This window comes from Nerophis lumbriciformis, linkage group LG35 (assembly GCF_033978685.3).
Source record: "Nerophis lumbriciformis linkage group LG35, RoL_Nlum_v2.1, whole genome shotgun sequence".
NCBI classification, from domain to species: domain Eukaryota; kingdom Metazoa; phylum Chordata; class Actinopteri; order Syngnathiformes; family Syngnathidae; genus Nerophis; species Nerophis lumbriciformis.
The window spans coordinates 17,045,976-17,064,451 of NC_084582.2; the positions used below are offsets into that span (position 1 = coordinate 17,045,976).

An 18,476-nucleotide genomic window follows, 5' to 3' on the forward strand; every position below is an offset into this window, starting at 1 on the left:
AGAGTATGGGGTATCGGACTGTCTGATTGTGGCTGTCCGCTCCCTGTACGATCAGTGTCAGAGCTTGGTCCGCATTGCCGGCAGTAAGTCGGACACGTTTCCAGTGAGGGTTGGACTCCGCCAAGGCTGCCCTTTGTCACCGATTCTGTTCATAACCTTTATGGACAGAATTTCTAGGCGCAGTCAGGGCGTTGAGGGTATCTGGTTTGGTGGCTGCAGGATTAGGTCTCTGCTATTTGCAGATGATGTGGTCCTGATGGCTTCCTCCGGCCAAGATCTTCAGCTCTCACTGGATCGGTTCGCAGCCGAGTGTGAAGCGACTGGGATGGGAATCAGCACCTCCAAGTCCGAGTCCATGGTTCTCGCCCGGAAAAGGGTGGAGTGCCATCTCCGGGTTGGGGAGGAGATCTTGCCCCAAGTGGAGGAGTTCAAGTACCTCGGAGTCTTGTTCACGAGTGGGGGAAGAGTGGATCGTGAGATCGACAGGCGGATCGGTGCGGCGTCTTCAGTAATGCGGACACTGTATCAATCCGTTGTAGTGAAGAAGGAGCTGAGCCGGAAGGCAAAGCTCTCGATTTACCGGTCGATCTACGTTCCCATCCTCACCTATGGTCATGAGCTTTGGGTCATGACCGAAAGGACAAGATCACGGGTACAAGCGGCCGAAATGAGTTTCCTCCGCCGAGTGGCGGGGCTCTCCCTTAGAGATAGGGTGAGAAGCTCTGTCATTCGGGGGGAGCTCAAAGTAAAGCCGCTGCTCCTCCACATTGAGAGGAGCCAGATGAGGTGGTTCGGGCATCTGGTCAGGATCCTAGGGAACGCCTCCCTAGGAAGGTGTTTCAGGCACGTCCGACCGGTAGGAGGCCACGGGGAAGACCCAGGACACGCTGGGAAGACTATCTCTCCCGGCTGGCCTGGGAACGCCTCGGGATCCCCCGGGAGGAGCTGGACGAAGTGGCTGGGGAGAGGGAAGTCTGGGCTTCCCTGCTTAAGCTGCTGCCCCCGCGACCCGACCTCGGATAAGCGGAGGAAGATGGATGGATGGATGGACTTACAAAAGTGCTGCAATGCATTTTATGAAGCCGGAAGCACAAGTTACCACAGGACTACCCAGCATGCACTGCACTTTGTAAATATAGTTGTACGTTTTCTGGTGCATAGTCTTTCCGGTGTTTAAGTACATAGAGTCGGAGTAAGCATGTGCTGGGATTCTGACGGTATAATAACCTTAGGTAAAACTATCATGGCTTGGCGGTATGACCAAATAGTATTATCGATACACTAAAATGTGTTATTTTGAACGGGGCTTTGTTGAAAAGAAGAGAAACATAACTTTTGAGGTTAGTCATTTGTAAAAAAAATATAATCAATCTTCTTCCTCCATTGTGGCCATCTGAATTTTTACAGCAGGTGAAGCATTTCCAAACAGACATTGTTGTGATTTTAAACAAAGGGAAAGGTTTGAAGGACTGCTCTCTTTTATCCGTGGTACAGCTTGTGCAGCGAGAGGCATCCTGATGTTTCCACTGCAGCCAGGATGTTTAACTTTCACGGTATAAAGCATAATTTTAGTGGTTTTGAAACAGTCACTTTTTAATGGCGGTGTATACCTTAAAATCGGTAACCGGCCAATGCCTAAATAGGGGTAGTTCATGTATGCTAGTGTATGCGTTAGCGTTGAATTAACATTTTGTAATTGATTTTGAGATGTTTTGTTTAATGCAGTGTTTTTCAACCACTGTGCCGCGGCACACTAGTGTGCCGTGAGATACAGTCTGGTGTGCCGTGGGAGATTATGTAGTTTTACCTATTTGGGTTAAAAATATATTTTGCAAACCAGTAATTATAATCCGCAAATAATGTGCCGTTGTTGAGTGTCTGTACTGTCTGAAGCTCGGCAGAGTAACCATGTTATTCTCTTCCATATCAGTATGTGGCAGCCAGTAGCTAATTGCTTTGTAGATGTCGAGAACAACGGCGATGGTTTGTCGTGATCACAATATGCAGGCGACAGCGGGAGGCAACTTGAAGGTAAAAAAGTATCTGATGCTTAAAGGCCTACTGAAACCCACTACTACCGACCACGCAGTCTGATAGTTTATATATCAATGATGGAATCTTAACATTGCAACACATGCCAATACGGCCAGGTTAGCTTACTAACGTGCAATTTTAAATGTTGCGCGGAATATCCTGCTGAAAACGTCTGAGTATGATGACGCCTGCGCGTGACGTCACAGATTGTAGAGGACATTTTGGGACAGCATGGTGGCCAGCTATTAAGTTGTCTGTTTTCATCGCAAAATTCCACAGTATTCTGGACATCTGTATTGGTGAATCTTTTGCAATTTGTTCAATGAACAATGGAGACAGCAAAGAAGAAAGCTGTAGGTGGGAAGCGGTGTATTGCGGCAGGTGTTGTGCGGCAGGTGTTGTGCCGGATAACGCACCCCCGCCGTAAAATGTACCCCCTGACTGTTGTGCCGGATAACACAGCCGGTGTTTCATTGTTTACATTCCCGGAAGATGACAGTCAAGCGTTACCATTAGCCTGTGGAGAACTGGGACAACAGAGACTTTTTCCAGGAGGACTTTGAGTTGGATGCGCAGACGCGGTACCGTGAGTATGCATGCAGCTGTGGCTTCCAAACATTTGATCGCTTGCCCGTACGTGCGTGCCGCTATGTGCATGTCACGTACGTAGCTTTGGGGACTTTGGGGAAATATATGTGCTGTATGAACTTTGGGGAGGTGAACGGTACTTTGGGCTGTGGGATTGAGTGTGTTGTGCAGGTGTTTGAGTTGTATTGGCGGGTTATATGGACGGGAGTGGGGAGGTGTTTGTTATGCGGGATTAGTTTGTGGCATATTAAATATAAGCTTGGTTGTGTTGTGGCTAATAGAGTATATAAATTTTGTTTTGTGTTTATTTACTGTTTTAGTCATTCCCAGCTGAATATCAGGTCCCACCCACCTCTCACAGCATCTTCCCTATCTGAATCGCTCCCACTGCCCTCTAGTCCTTCACTCTCACTTTCCTCATCCACAAATCTTTCATCCTCGCTCAAATTAATGCGGAAATCGTCGCTTTCTCGGTCCGAATCGCTCTCGCTGCTGGTGGCCATGATTGTAAACAATGTGCAGATGTGAGGAGCTCCACAACCTGTGACATCACGCGCATATCGTCTGCTACTTCCGGTACAGGCAAGGCTTTTTTATCAGCGACCAAAAGTTGCAAACTTTATCGTCAATGTTCTCTACTAAATCCTTTCAGCAAAAATATGGCAATATTGCGAAATGATTAAGTATGACACATAGAATGGACCTGCTATCCCCGTTTAAATAAGAAAATCGCATTTCAGTAGGCCTTTAAACCAAAAAATAAACAAAAGGTGAGTGCTCCTAAGAAAAGGCATCAAAGCTTAGGGATGGCTATGCAGAACAAAACAAAATTTGAACTGGCTACAAAGTAAACAAAAACAGAATGCTGGACGACAGCAAAGACCTACAGCGTGTGGAGCAGACAGCGTCCACAAAGTACATCCGTACATGACTTGACAATCAACAATGTCCACACAAAAAAGATAGCAACAACTTAAATGTTCTTATTGCTAAAACAAAGCAGGTGCGGGGAATAGCGCTCAAAGGAAGACATGAACTGCTAAAGGACAATATCAACAAAACATGAAAAGCCACCAAAATAGGAGCGCAAGACAATAACTAAAACACTACGCACAGGAAAACACCAAAAAACTCAAACTAAGTCACGGCGTGATGTGACAGGTCATGACAGTGCACCTACTTTGAGACAAGAGCTATATTGTATGCATGGTTTTGATTATGGTTTAAATTCATATCCAACAATTGCGACAACTACTTTTTATTGTCTACTGAGTTTCATTTTTTAAGGATTTCTGCTGGTGGTGTGCCTCCGGATTTTTTCAAAGAAAACAATGTGCCTTGGCTCAAAAAAGGTTGAAAAACACTGGTTTAATGTATGTGTGCGCTTAGTTATAGTGGCAAAGTGTGCAGTATCAGATCACGCCTTGGACTGGCTCAATGTTCTATGTGCAAGATGGGGCCCAATGAGGAACGTAGGAGCCTGAGGCAGTGTGTGGGCTGTGTGTAGTGAGCGGTGGCCCTGATAGAATGATTAAATATGAATCGTACCAGTTATGGAATTAGATGTTAAAATTCAACTTGTAAGCCAAAAACAAGGTCCTGCCTTTACTCCAGCGGCAACAAAAAAATCCTAATGTAAAACTGGGTGCATTTTAACTAATCATCAAGGCCTCATCAATTATGAGGAAACTTGAAAATGTTCATCAACCTGTGTCCTCTTCACTGTTTGCCTACCTGGAAGCCAAGCAGTAGCGAATGTTGCTTTAGGACAGGGGTGTCAAACTAATTTTAGATGGGGGGCCACATGGAGAAAAATCTACACCCAAGTGGGCCGAACTGGTAAAATCACGGCACAATAACTTAAAAATAAAGACAACTTCAGATTGTTGTTCAGATTGATTGTTGTTGGGTTTTTTTTTTTGTACACTTACATGTTGCGGTTAATAGCATTCTACCTTTATTTGTCATTATTTATACTTTCTGAATAAATGATGTGATAATGTTCATCAGTCAACTCATTGGTGTTCATTTTCAATCTATCAAGATAAAAAAATAATATGAAAATCAAATTACAGGATGTTATTTATGTAGTTTGTTCATTTTACTCGACTGGTGTACTTATATGTGGTTTATTTTTATTTTTTTACATATGTAGCATCATCTACAAAGATACAAAGAATTGCTATTGCGACATCTAGTGGACACATTTAGAACAGCGGTTTATTTCATTCAAAAATGTCCGCTAATTTTTATACTTAGCCGACTCATTACGCGGGCCGGATTAAAGCTGTTCGCGGGCCGTACGTTTGACACCCATGCTTTAGGATCACCTGTTGTCCCTACTTAAAACAGGAAGTAGTCAATATTGTTGTTAATCTCTTTTGTTATTTATCTTTGCTACCCCTTTCACTTAATTGGTCCCCTCTTAAACCAATACTGTCCAGTAGCCTCCCCAATAAATTCCATCACAATTAGGGAGAGCTAGGCTACTGGTCTACTGGTCCTATGAGAGCTACAGTGACAAAAGAGGAGAGGTGAGCTTTTTGTGTATTATTGATGTGACCGGCAATGTTTGAATTGTATTTTACGAAGCAGCTCTTCACTCAAACTGTGCGGCCATTCTTTTTATGCTATGTTGAGTTCAAAGTTTCATTCACTCAAAGTTGATTTATATAGCCCTAAATAACGAGTGTATCAAAAGGCTGCGCAAGCCACAACGACATCCTCGGCTCAGATCCCACATCAGGGCAAGGAAAAACTCAACCCAATGGGCTACAATGAGAAACCTTAGTTTGTTTAATTTGTCATTAAAAAGAAGGATGATTTTGGAACGGAAATGCATGAAGCAAATATTATTTGACCCTTTTGTGAGTAACTCAGAATCAGGTGAGGAGCTATTGTACCTATTGAAGATACCTGAAAAAGACTAATATCACAAAATATCTGCTTTGACACAACAACACATGCAGATCTCCACTACAGACTAAATGCCAAGCAGGACAGGTTAAAGAAAAGGGGCATTTTCAGTTAGTCATGAACACCCGTTTCTCACCTATTTGTTTACAGCAAAGTGCAATGTTTTTTTTTATTTCTATTGCAAAGTTGCTGGTATGAATTGTACTAAATCTGGCAACAATCCATTTTGGCTACCAACCACAGTGGTAAAGGTGGCTGAGGGCATCGATGAGTCAAAAGTAATCCTCATCTCCACACAAAAACAGAGATGTAATGCGAAGCAAGCTAAATATGCTTTTTAACAAAACAAAGTGCTTCCTTGTAATAAAATGCCCCAAGCTAAGAATACACACAATCCAACGCGTGATCCTTTTGTTGTCCTTTGTTCACTATGAATGAATGCTGCAATCCATTTCAGCTCAAGTCAACAGGACATGAAGCTGATGGGGATGTGAATGAAAGCTTTTGGCAGCATGCAGCAAGATCTTTAAACCAGTTATGCATTATACTGTACGGATGAGAGCTTCCATTCAATGTGAACAAACAATACAGAGATTCACCACGGTACACAATTGTGTGGTGTCATTAAAACAACCAACCATTACATTAATACATGTGTAATCTTACAGTCAGGAGGATTACATCACATTTTACTCTACTGCAATTAAATCTGTACAAGGGGCATAACTTTTGTAAGAAAAATACAAGTGTGTACGTGTATATATATATATATATATATATATATATATAAATATATAAATATATATATATATATATATATATATATATATATATATATATATATATATATATATATATATATATATATATATACATCTATCCATCTATCCATTTTCTACCACTTGTACCTTCCAGGGGGCACTGGAGCCTATCTCAGCTGCATTCGGGCGGAAGGCAGGGCACACCCTGGACAAGTCGCAATCTCATCACAGGGCCAACACAGATAGACAGACAACATTCACACTCACATTCACACACTAGGGCCCATTTAGTGTTGCCAATCAACCTATACCCAGGTGCATGTCTTTGGAGGTGGGAGGGAACCCACGCAGTCACGGGGAGAACATGCAAACTCCACACAGAAAGATCCCGAGCGCAGGATCGAACCCAGGCCCTTCGTATTGTGAGGCAGATGCACTAACCCCTTACCCACCATGCTGCCATATATATATATATATATATATATGTATATATATATATATATATATATATATATATATATTTGTATATATATATATATATATATATATATATATAGATATATATATATATATATAAAGTTAAAGTACCAATGATTGTCACACACACCAGGTGTGGCGAAATTATTCTCAGCAACCCAGAAAGCACCACCGAAAATAGCAGGTGTGATGCCCAAGAAACAAGGGACCACTGGCCCCACGCTGGCAGGCCGGCCAGCGACAGGACCGCCAGATTCGGGCGTCCCAGCGGAAGGCTGAGGACAAGACACAGGATAATTAGGAGACAACCAACTCCCAAGCCAGTGAGAGACCACATCCCCTGGGGGCAGAAGGACGACAGGACGCCTGCCCAAAGCAGGCCAGAGACTCAGTAGCCAGAAAGGAAAACCGGCCAGCCCCATCGGCGACCGGGCCCCCACAAGCCCAACCCCCTACAGGAGAACACGACAAAGCCCACAGCTGGCCACCCCAACCATGACGGACAAAGCAGGACCGTCCAGCACAAGGCCATGGGAACCACCAACCCCAACCCCAAAGGGACCCTAACAGTGGAGATGGGACATCCAGCATCCACCCTGGCGGAGCCTTCCGCTGAATAATAAAAATGAATCAATACAAAAAAAAATACAAATTAAATTAAATAAACGAATAATGATAATAATGATAAGAAAAATGAAAATAGATACACATAAATAAACACACACATGCACGCACACTCTCGGAAAAAAAAAGAAAGATCAGAGACACAAAAGAGATTGCCCCAGTATCCGGCTGCCGTGCAGCACTGCAACATGCCACATGGTACACCGGGGCGCCACGACAGACCGTGACAGGGGATGATGCACTTTGAAGCTATAACAATTTTTTTTTGTCTATGCATCACATCCATAATAACCATTCATTTAAAAGGTAGTAATAGACAATCAATCAGAAACTTCTCAATGACTCATAGATGGTCTTACCTCGAGGGTTATTAAGTGCAGCTTCTGTGGCCTTTCTGCCTTCTCCACAGTGGCTTTGGTCAAAGGGTAAACACTGCTCTCCCGTCCCAGCTACCACCTCCAGATTACGAGAGGGATCTTTTGGCTGACCCAGGTTTCTCACTCTGTACACTCTGCGACTGCTGGTATCCGACACATAAAGAACTTCCCCCATTGGATCCATGGCCAGGTAGTATTTATGGGCTGGGCTGGTGCTGTCAAGGAATTACCAAAAGAGATATACGTTTACACATTTTTACACTTTTACCAATTATGGTAGGCACTAGCTTTAATTATTATTTTCATCACAGCATCAGTTCAGTTAAGGTATCAAGAGCTTTTCAGTATTACGCTGGTCACATATAACAATATATATAAATCTATATGCCGTCATTTTCAGAAAACGTATAAAAACAAAGCGATTTCAAGATCAATGAGAAGTAATGTACTCTTTAGTGGCATATCTCCACACTAGCTTTTCATTTTTGGGGAAATAATTAACAATGTGGTAATGTTCCTATTCTTTTTTGCTTCACATAATAATTGACAACCTGATTCCATTGAGTGATGCATTGGACAACAGTAATGTTATACACGCTGCAGACTTAATATTATGCCTTTCTGCTCTATAATCATGTGGTCAATGAGTTCTGCACATCTTCATGTTTCACCCAGGCATGATATGGATGTAATAAGATCTACAATTGCTTACAATCAGAGGAGTGAGGATGCTCTGCATTTATCAAGCTGGTCCAACAGTATATATTCATCACAAAGAAAGCTTAGATAAAGTGAATGGGGTAGTGATTAATTGGTTTATATCAAACCAAAACTGTTAACGTTCTTTATTCGGGGAATGGTCTGCTTGTGTATTCATTGGCGAATGTGGTGTTAGAATGCATATTCTACATTATGAGAGCTTGTTCACATACACTGTGTTTTGTATATGTTTCTTGAATAATGTATATTGAATGTAATAACTGTAAACATGGAGAGATCTCAGATCCATGAGTCATACAGACACACACATTGTCAGTCTGTTGATGTAGATGTAACAGAATAGCATCTGGAGGAAAATACTTCAGTATGGAGGCACAGTGTATTTGTTTTAAATAAAAACATTACAATTCTAAGCACACATGACATTAATACTTCTCCTTCACACTTTGAGTCTAAACCGCTATCACTGTGGGCATAAACATACAGTACACTAGTTTTTTACAAAGGCTGGTTCACTCCAAAAACCGGACATCAAATACCCAGAAAATCAGGAATGTACTGATTTGTACATGGAGGAACAACCATGAAGCAAAGTCATGTCACAGCACAGACAGGGGGATTCTTCAAGACTCAGCTGCCTATACGCACCTTAAAGAGAAACCATTTTTGGAGGATAAAAATGCACACATTCTGGACATAGAGGACAAAGGGTTTGAAAGGGGCACAAAAGAGGCCATATACTGTATGTCAAAGATGAGAAACCATCTCTGAACAGAGGGGGTGGGATGTCTGCAACACCATCTATCCAACACATACAATACTGTCCTTTCATACCTTGCAAAAATATTTGGTAATTTAGCCTTTAACAATTGAACAAGACACAGGCATTATCGGCTTCAGGTGTGCCCTTGATTATTGATACAACTGAATTGAATGCAAACCAGAGCGATAGTTGCAGAGAACGACAGAGGTCTCATTCCATTGTTCCATTGCACAACAACAGAGCAAACCCATCCTTGACTGAGCATGTCCCCACTTTCAAAAGACACTGTACACACTTGGGATCATGCACCATCCTCCTATCTTAGTCTATGAACATGTCTGCTTGTGTGAGAAGCGAAATGTCTTCTAAAACAATCTGATCAGTCCAGTTGTGATCTTTTCAAGGGTCTGAGAATAAAATAACTTCGATGAATGAAAATATTCACAGGCATCCCTGGTGTACGCGATAGCACAACCGGTTCAAACTATATCTGAACAAAAGATATACCTTCAAGTTTAGCTTGTTTATAGGGATGGGTATCAGAAAACAAACTAATTTTCTTGAGTTACCAGTTAAAACACCGACACCTTTTTAAAAGAACCCAAATAAGCCCTAATTTTGGGTAATATGTAAAAGATATCAACCTTCCTTTTTTAATCATATAATTTAGTCATGTATTACTTTTCTCACTTTTAAACTTGGGATCTTTGAAAGAAAAATCCACATAAGAATGCTCGACATTTTAATGCCACAATCTAATCAAAACCCTCTTGAGATGGAAAAAAAACCTTGATATCAACCTGGACATGTTCAGTTCTCAAAGTCCAATATCGTAGATCCCGCAGTATTTCGGTTTCAATACCGTGACGCCTGGCGGTATCAAACAAAGACTTGGTGTGCAGTTCTTTTCGGCACTTAAGCGTTGGCCAGGTCTGAAAATAAATTCCATCTCCTAGAATCCTCTGCGCAGCGCGGGTCGCCAAGTTGGGGGCGTGGAACGCCATAAGCAGGAAGTGAAGTGGGTAGTAGTCGAAGAGAGGAATTGTTTTTTTTGTAGATTTCCTAAAAATTGTAATCAAGATCTTTCCATAACAATTTCAGTTATCTTGCAAAACAAACAGACAAACAAACCCTAGCGAAAAAATAACCTCTTTGGCGTAAGTCTGCGTTCTGTAAAGCAATACTTTCATCTCAAGTGTCTCCAAAGCGATACAGAGCCAGCCAGCCAGCCACTTCGCACAGCAAAGAGGTAATCAGCCAAAAAAATGTTCAATGTGAGCAATATGAAAAACCTAAAAACTACTTGATAAATCCTCAATCTATCCATCTATTTTTCCTGTTTGTTTCTCTCGATGTCACGGGCGGGCTGGAGCCGATTGAGCTGCACCCGGGTGGAAGGCAGCGTACATCCTGGACAAGTCGCCTCTCATAAACTGTCATGCAGAAAATATATTTAAAGCCACAAAGCCAAACATATGTGGTATTTATATTATTAAATGTTAAATTTTGTAAACTTATGAGGAGGAGCATTTTCCAGCAAGTCCACTGTGGAGGACACTGCTGGTCAGAAAGTAAAAGTTGAAAGACACTAAAGTGAACATTACTGTTTACATTGTCACTTTAAAGACACGCAACTGTAAGTTATTTTTTAATATGTGCTTGAAACAGTGAAAGACCATGCACAATTTTTTGCACTTAAAAATACATAAATGTACGTTTGTAATAATACATATGATTAGAACATTTTAGCATTATGTCTGTCTTCAATGACAGTAAGTCACTGCCACTTAATTGTACACACTATAACATTTTTAAGCCTTTTAATTTTGGACATATACCACTATAATATCATACCGTGGCCTTAATACCCTAATCATATTGTAACGTTAGATTTGATACCGTTACATCTATACAACACAGTCGCTGGTGCTGTCAGTCATCGAGTCCATTAAGTGCATAACAGTTTACAGAGCTCTTGCACATACATAATTTAAACTTGATCCAAGGAGAGTTTTTTTGGCAAGTTTCAAAGTGTGTCACTGCTCTGCGCGGCATAAAATATTTGTTGGGCCTCTTAAAGTTTCAGCAGGCATTGCACTGTGCACAGCGCATGATTACAAATCACTTCACTTGCTTTTTTCTCAATTAGATGCTCATCTCAAATTGTATTCATACAGTGAAAGGGAAATTAACAAAAATAACAACCAAAGCAAAAGCAAATTAACTGTAGCCTCCCCTGTTTCTTTCACTTGTAAAAAAAAAAAAAAAATCGGTCATCAGAGTTAATAGACTCTGTGATCTCGACTGTCTGGGGCTCTCAGATGACTTTGTGGAGGACTTTTTCCCCTTGTGTGTTCCTCTTGAAGGCAGAGAATAGACAATGTTTTTTTCGGTAAGAACATCCCATATTGCCTCCCCTATGAGAACACCTTGTTTTAAAGCCCCTGCTTGCTGATAGGCACTTTACAGGGAAGAATGTGAAGAGAAAGGCTTTGAAAGCTGAATATAGATGAATAATTAATGCATTCGACTTGGGAGAACAATAGTATAGAATAAAAAAGTAACATGCTGCTAACAGTAAAACGCAGCCTTTGAAGCAGGAAGTGAAGGAGGAACCCTCACGGTGAGGAAAAGGGTATCTTAAGTGCCTCCAGAAGAATCCAGTCCAAAGCCAAAGTTGTCTTTCTTTTAGGTCCGTCACTTGCCTTCACCCGCTTGTCATGATTTGATGGACTTGTTTATTGACACCGAAGATTGCCAGGTGATCACTACTGTCCAGTATTTTGAATCTAAAGTGAGCTTAAAAGGGACACACTTTGTCCTGTATTACAATGAGGCTCAAACATAGTTTGCAAAATCGCTGTAGAATTAATCAATGTCATGACATTTTACATCAAACACATTTCTAGCACCTTTCTGCTCTGTCACCAATACCAAAAAGTTTGACACCCCTGGTGTACGCGATAGCACAACCGGTTCAAACTATATCTGAACAAAAGATATACCTTCATGCTCATTCTATAACACATGCACCCAGCGGTGTGCCGTCAGGGCCAGCAAGGCCTTTTCTGCTGGCCTAACATAACCAGAAATCATAATCATAATTAAAGATAAAAGTATTTTTTTATTTACTTTCCCTAAATATCTAAAACAGTGGTTCTTAACCTGGGTTCGATCGAACCCTAGGGGTTCGGTGAGTTGGGCTCAGGGGTTCGGCGGCGGTCAAAACACACCCGACTCATCGTGTAAATAAAAACTTCTCCCTATCGGCGTATTACGGATACGGAAACAGCAGAAGTCAGACTGATTTGCAGGTGTGTAATTTGTTGTGAGTTTATGCACTGTGTTGGTTTTGTTCTTTGAACAAGGTGATGTTCAGGCACGGTTCATTTTGTGCACCAGTAAAAAAACATGGTAACACTTTAGTATGGGGAACGTATTCACCATTAATTAGTTGCTTATTAACATGCATATTAGTAACATATTGGCTCTTAACTAGTCATTGTTAAGTACTGATTAATGCCTTATTCGGCATGGCTTTATTATAACCCTAACCCTTTAACCCTGGCCCTAACCCTAACCCTAACCCTAACCAATTAACTCTAAATTGAGTCTTTATTACTTAGAATATGTTCCCTTAGTGTCCAAAAAACTCTAAATTAAGTCTTTGTTACTTAGAATATGTTCCCCATACTAAAGTGTTACCAAAAACATATAACTTTGTCTTGAATTTGAAAAAAAAACAACATTTTATTTTTTACTAAAGAAGGGTTCGGTGAATGCACATATGAAACTGGTGGGGTCCGGTACCTCCAACAAGGTTAAGAACCACTGATCTAAAATTATTCATATTCTCTCCATGTCATATTATGCTCCTTCCGGCGCTGTTGTTTTTAGGTTATATAGTTTGTATCCAATCAGAATTCAGCTATGTTATGTTGCCATGCTGTACCAAATCTGCCTAGAGCCCGGTAGTGCATAAATGTGTTTCTGTATAGTATTGCTCCAGAAATGGTCATGTGGGGACATCAATTATGGTATTTTCAGAGGTAATTATTGAAGTCGGACATCACTGAAAGCCTAGGTTGGAAACGCATGGCCTGCCACTGCATCCACCAATATAGTGAAATCATAAACACACTATAAACACATTATCAGCTTAGTATTGGAAACACGTACAAACAAATATAAATCATATGTTTGTCTAATCTTCTGTTGATATATTGTTAACTGCATTAGGCTTTGAGCCAGTGGCTCCAAAGCCCACGGTTTAAGTGCAGCTCAAGAGAAAGTAAAGGCTTGCTATTTTAACAGAGATTTTGCTGATTGCACATAGAGGATGGCGTGTGTATTGATGGAGGTCAATGCACTTTGCAGCAGACAAACACAATATATTACTGTTAAATTGAGGTTTTTGTTTTTCTATTAACACATTCTTTGTGTTTCTACTGTATGTGTGCGTGTCATGTGGAAGTGCTGTTAATTGCCAATTCTCACCTGTGTCTGGTGTCCCGGTTCCTGATAACAAGCCATGACGGAGCATGAAATAAAAAGAAAACAGAAGGCAAATATGTAATTCATAATTCTATTGAGAACTGTACACATTTCACAAGCCATAGCGAGTCTGTTTTATCCCCATAAAATATGATTACGCTTGATTTAAATGGCTGCATTGCTTCATATTAAATATTTATACAAACAGGAAGGTTTTTCGCCATTTCTTCTTCCCATAGGAGAGCAGAGTATCCAATAGAGTCATTTTAAAACCTCTATCTAGAGCAAAACTATTAGTAGGAGATGCAATAACACCAGAAACTATGAGTTAAGTTTCATAAGAAGAACACTTTAAAGGACAAATGACTGCGCAATCCCATTGAGATACTACTATGCTTGAGAAAATAGAGCAATACAGAATGTAGAGCCTCCAGCACAGTGTGATATTGTCATAATCCAACACAAAAACCCCATTTCACAGTAAAGACTTTCAGCCTCCCTCACAAACCAAAGAGGTAGATTAAAGTGTGTGAAGTCAGAAGTGCGCATACATAGTTTTTGCATGAAGGCAAACTGGGATCAAGCGGATAACACATATGCTAAATACAGTACGCACTAACTCATACATCCAGGTAATGGTACTGTAGTCCTGCTAAATAGAGAGATTAAAGTCTCAACTCACTTAAGTTCCAGTATGGTTCTAGTGTATCCGTCTGGATGGACCCTGCGGATGAAGTTGAAGTCTCCGACATATAGAGAACCATCAGGACCACTGGACAGAGCCACAGGGGCATAGAGCATCATGTCCTTGGCCGTGCCACTGCAGCTTGGACCGCAGGGGACGCTCCGGTAGAATCCGTTCCCCATAACAGTGCTGATTACAGAAGGCTGCTGGGAAAGGAATACATTTTCTCCATTCCCCTTGTGGAGGATTCCTGGGAAAACGACAAATAGGTTGAATGAATGTAATATTTAATCCTCAATACACCCGGTCCCTAGCCCAGAGTCAACTGAGAATATGCAGTTGACATGATTCACACTGATATTTGAACAGAAGGTGGAGGTAGGACAGTTTCCTGAGGCACTCCCTACTAGCCAGTAAAAGGTGCATTCACAAACATTTAAAGGCTGTAGCTACAAAATATAGTTAAAGCAAATTTACCATATCCAAAACATGAACAAATAATCTAACTATAACATAGAAACATAGACATTTGTAAAGCCTGGTTAACTAAAGGGAGAAAATACCTAGTTTAGCACATTTCCACATGTTTGATTGATTGATTGATTGAATCTTTTATTAGTAGATTGCACAGTACAGTACATATTCCGTACAATTGACCACTAAATGGTAACCCCCCCCCGAATACGTTTTTCAACTTGTTTAAGTCGGGGTCCACGTTAAGTATGTGAGGTATGTTTTACTAAAAGCATGTCTTTGGTTTGAAAACCAACTACTGCACTGCAAAAACTGAAATCTAACTAAGATTAAATACCTCAAATAAGGGATTTGTTTATATTCTATCTAATAAGATAATTCTTCTCACTAAGTAGATTTTATGTTAGAGTGTTTTACTTGTTTTAAGTGTTTTGGTCCTAAATTATCTCAGTAAGGTATTACAGCTTGTTGCTGAGATTGTATGACCTATATTGAGTAAAACATGCTTGAAACTAGAATATCAACTGTTGCAAAGCTGTGTCATCAACACTCACAAGTATAAAACTACATTTTTAAAGTAATAATTTCTTATTTCAAGCATGAAAAAAAAAAAAATCATGATTTTGACACAATTGTGTCTCATAATTAAAACAGATGACAGCCAAATGGACATTGCTGTTTTATTTTCAATGAAACAATAGAAAATACGTACTCATATAGTAGTACAGCTGGCACAGTACAGTAAACTGACAGTTAATATTTAAACATTTAACATGTGACATTTCAAACAATTTTGAACAGAAATAGTTCATGCACATTCAGATAAATTCTTCAAAATTAAAATAAAAAAAACATTTGGCCGGGGGCCGGGCTGTATACAGGTATATGCGCACTAATTGACTGAAAGAGCACGCACTTGGCGCGATGATGTCATGTTATCAATGGAAAAATGCATTTTTAGACCATATGATTTGCCTGAGCGGCTAGGAGACCCCAAGAGTAACAAGGAGCCTTGTTGCCTTTCCATTAAGAACAATAGATTAGTTTTTAGTATAAGTTTGCTGGTTTCAAGAAATTTAATGCCGAGCGCATATCATTATGTCAAGATAATGGCACTAGCATTTACTTAATTTAAGAATATTTTTCAACATATTGAGCAAAGAGGTCTTGTTTTTTTTTCTACGAAGAAAAGTGCACTTGTTATGAGTGAGAATGTACTTATTTTAAGGTATTTTTGGGTTCATTGAGGTTAGCTAATTTTACTTGTTTTGGAAAGCCTTGACAAGCCAAATTTTCTTGTTCTATTGGCAGATAATTTTGCTTAGTTCAAATAAAATACCCCTAATTTTTGTATTTTTTTCCCTTGTTTTTGACCACTGACTTTTTGCTGTGTGTAATCTTAAATGGTGCAATCATTTTACATTGAGAACACTGAAAGCTTCAAAAAAAAAAAATGCACACAAAAATCACAGCCCCTGCTAATGAAATTGTAACCCATCCCCGATTGGCATTATGAGAACCGAGGTAGTGCAATGTGTGCTATTGAAACGGTGAAAGGAGCTCCCACATCAGTTATTCTAAGGCAGTTTTATGAGTGATGCTGCAAAGACGCCTATAACAAATCACTATTTTATGACGCCAATGTCATACAAAAAAGATAACATACGTACTGGGAGATGAAATAACAATGATGTTAAATGTGGCTCCTTTGCCACACAGTCCGGTGTCCTGCTGCCTCCCCAGGCTGATGCACAGCTGAGGCAGCATTTAACTTCCACACAGCCCCCCCGCTCTCTTTAATTACTTCTCATGTGTTTTAATGTAGCCAAATTAATTATACAGTTGGTTGCATTTGCATTTGTTCTGTGTGTCTATTGTCAGACAATAGTTTGAACACGGCACAGAGTTTTTTTTTTATATCACAGCCCATTTGCTAACTACCAGAGCTGTCGCAGTGCAGTGATAAAATCATTTTACATTCACTGAGACCTTTTACAAAACCAACACAAAGTCCCATGATTTGCCTGTGTTGGCATTTAAAAAGATGAATTACAGAAAAAGTTAAAAACAAACAGACTGTAATTGAGTTGCTTAGGATTTCTTTTTTTTTTTTTTATGTTTTTTGTCAATCAATACTGTACTCGCCAATAGTAATGGCTCAGCCTTTCTATTATATATAAATATATATACATGTATATATATAAATATATATAAATATATATATATATATATACATATATATATATATATATATGTATATATATATGTATATATATATATATATATATTATTATCCCAAAGAAAATGTTTACAAATTCATGAAATAAGAGCTAACAGTAGTTTGCTTTTGTTGAATTATTTTGCACTTTTGACTTTTTTGTATATATTTTGTATGTAATAAAAGGTAATAAGGAAATCATTTAAATCTTTAATTGATTTTGTTACGCCGCCACCCTGGGTTTTTGTCGGTTATGATTATTTTTTTATTTTTTATTTATTTATCTCCTTCATTGATGTGCATCTTTGATCGATAGACAACTAAACCTCAGTAACTAAACACACATTTACACACCAATGCCTGAGAAGGAACAGGATGAAGAAAATCCTATATTTCCCTGCCCCCTTCAACATAATACGTAGTCTTACTTAATGGATAGCATACAAACCAAACAAATACATCCAAATATAATGAAAACAAACAAAAAACACCCAAAAAAACACAACAAGTGCAAAACTTCATGAAGTACAAACCGAACAAAAAAAAGTAATATACACCTCACGGGATGATACAAAAAAAATACAAAACCAGACAAAAAATAAGTAAAATAATAAATATAAAGCAAAATGTAAACACTTATGGCTGTTTATATGATATTATTGGGGTTTTTTTGTACATGTTTTTCAATTGGAATATATTTTTACAGTCTTTTATCTCATTGTAAAGAGTTGTGATAGAAACAAACTGTGTCACTTAGTGATCTTGTACATGTTAAGCATTAACATTGGTATGTTCATATTGCTATCGTAACTGATTGGTATTGATACCGACATTTGTAGTATTGCCCAAAACTAAAGTAAAGTATTGAAACAGAATAATATGTGCTTAGTAAGTTTTAGTAGATGGATCCATGTTACAGCAGTAACAGTAAATTAGTAAGTCGATTAATAATAGTTCTGATAAAACAATACAACTGGAAATGAAGAAATATGTTACCACATACATCAGCAGCTAAATTAGGAGCATTTTTAAGCCATTTTGAAATTATTATTTTATCACCTGTATGCCAAATAATATATCCTGATACATATATATATATATATATATATATATATATATATATATATATATATATATATATATATATATATATATATATATATAGTACAGGCCAAAAGTTTGGACACACCTTCTCCTCATTCAATGCATTTTCTTTATTTTCAAGACTATTTACATTGTAGATTGTCACTGAAGGCATCAAAACTATGAATGAACACATGTGGAGTTATGTACTTAAGAAAAAAAGGTGAACATGTTTTACATTCTAGGATCGTCAAAATAGCCA

General features: G+C 39.2%; 1 protein-coding gene across 2 annotated transcripts in view; it reads right to left on the reverse strand.

Annotated features, from left to right (window-relative positions):
* The window catches only part of tenm1 (teneurin transmembrane protein 1), a 503,386-nt gene that overhangs the window by 133,082 nt on the left and 351,828 nt on the right, over nucleotides 1-18,476 (reverse strand). For both annotated transcript variants that reach the window (XM_061927525.2, XM_061927524.2), the window contains exons 20-22: nucleotides 14,437-14,689; nucleotides 13,758-13,778; nucleotides 7,760-7,992 (exon numbers count right to left, since the gene is read on the reverse strand). In XM_061927525.2, coding sequence (XP_061783509.2) covers nucleotides 7,760-7,992; nucleotides 13,758-13,778; nucleotides 14,437-14,689 — 507 coding nt within the window. The remainder of the gene's footprint in view (nucleotides 1-7,759; nucleotides 7,993-13,757; nucleotides 13,779-14,436; nucleotides 14,690-18,476) is intronic.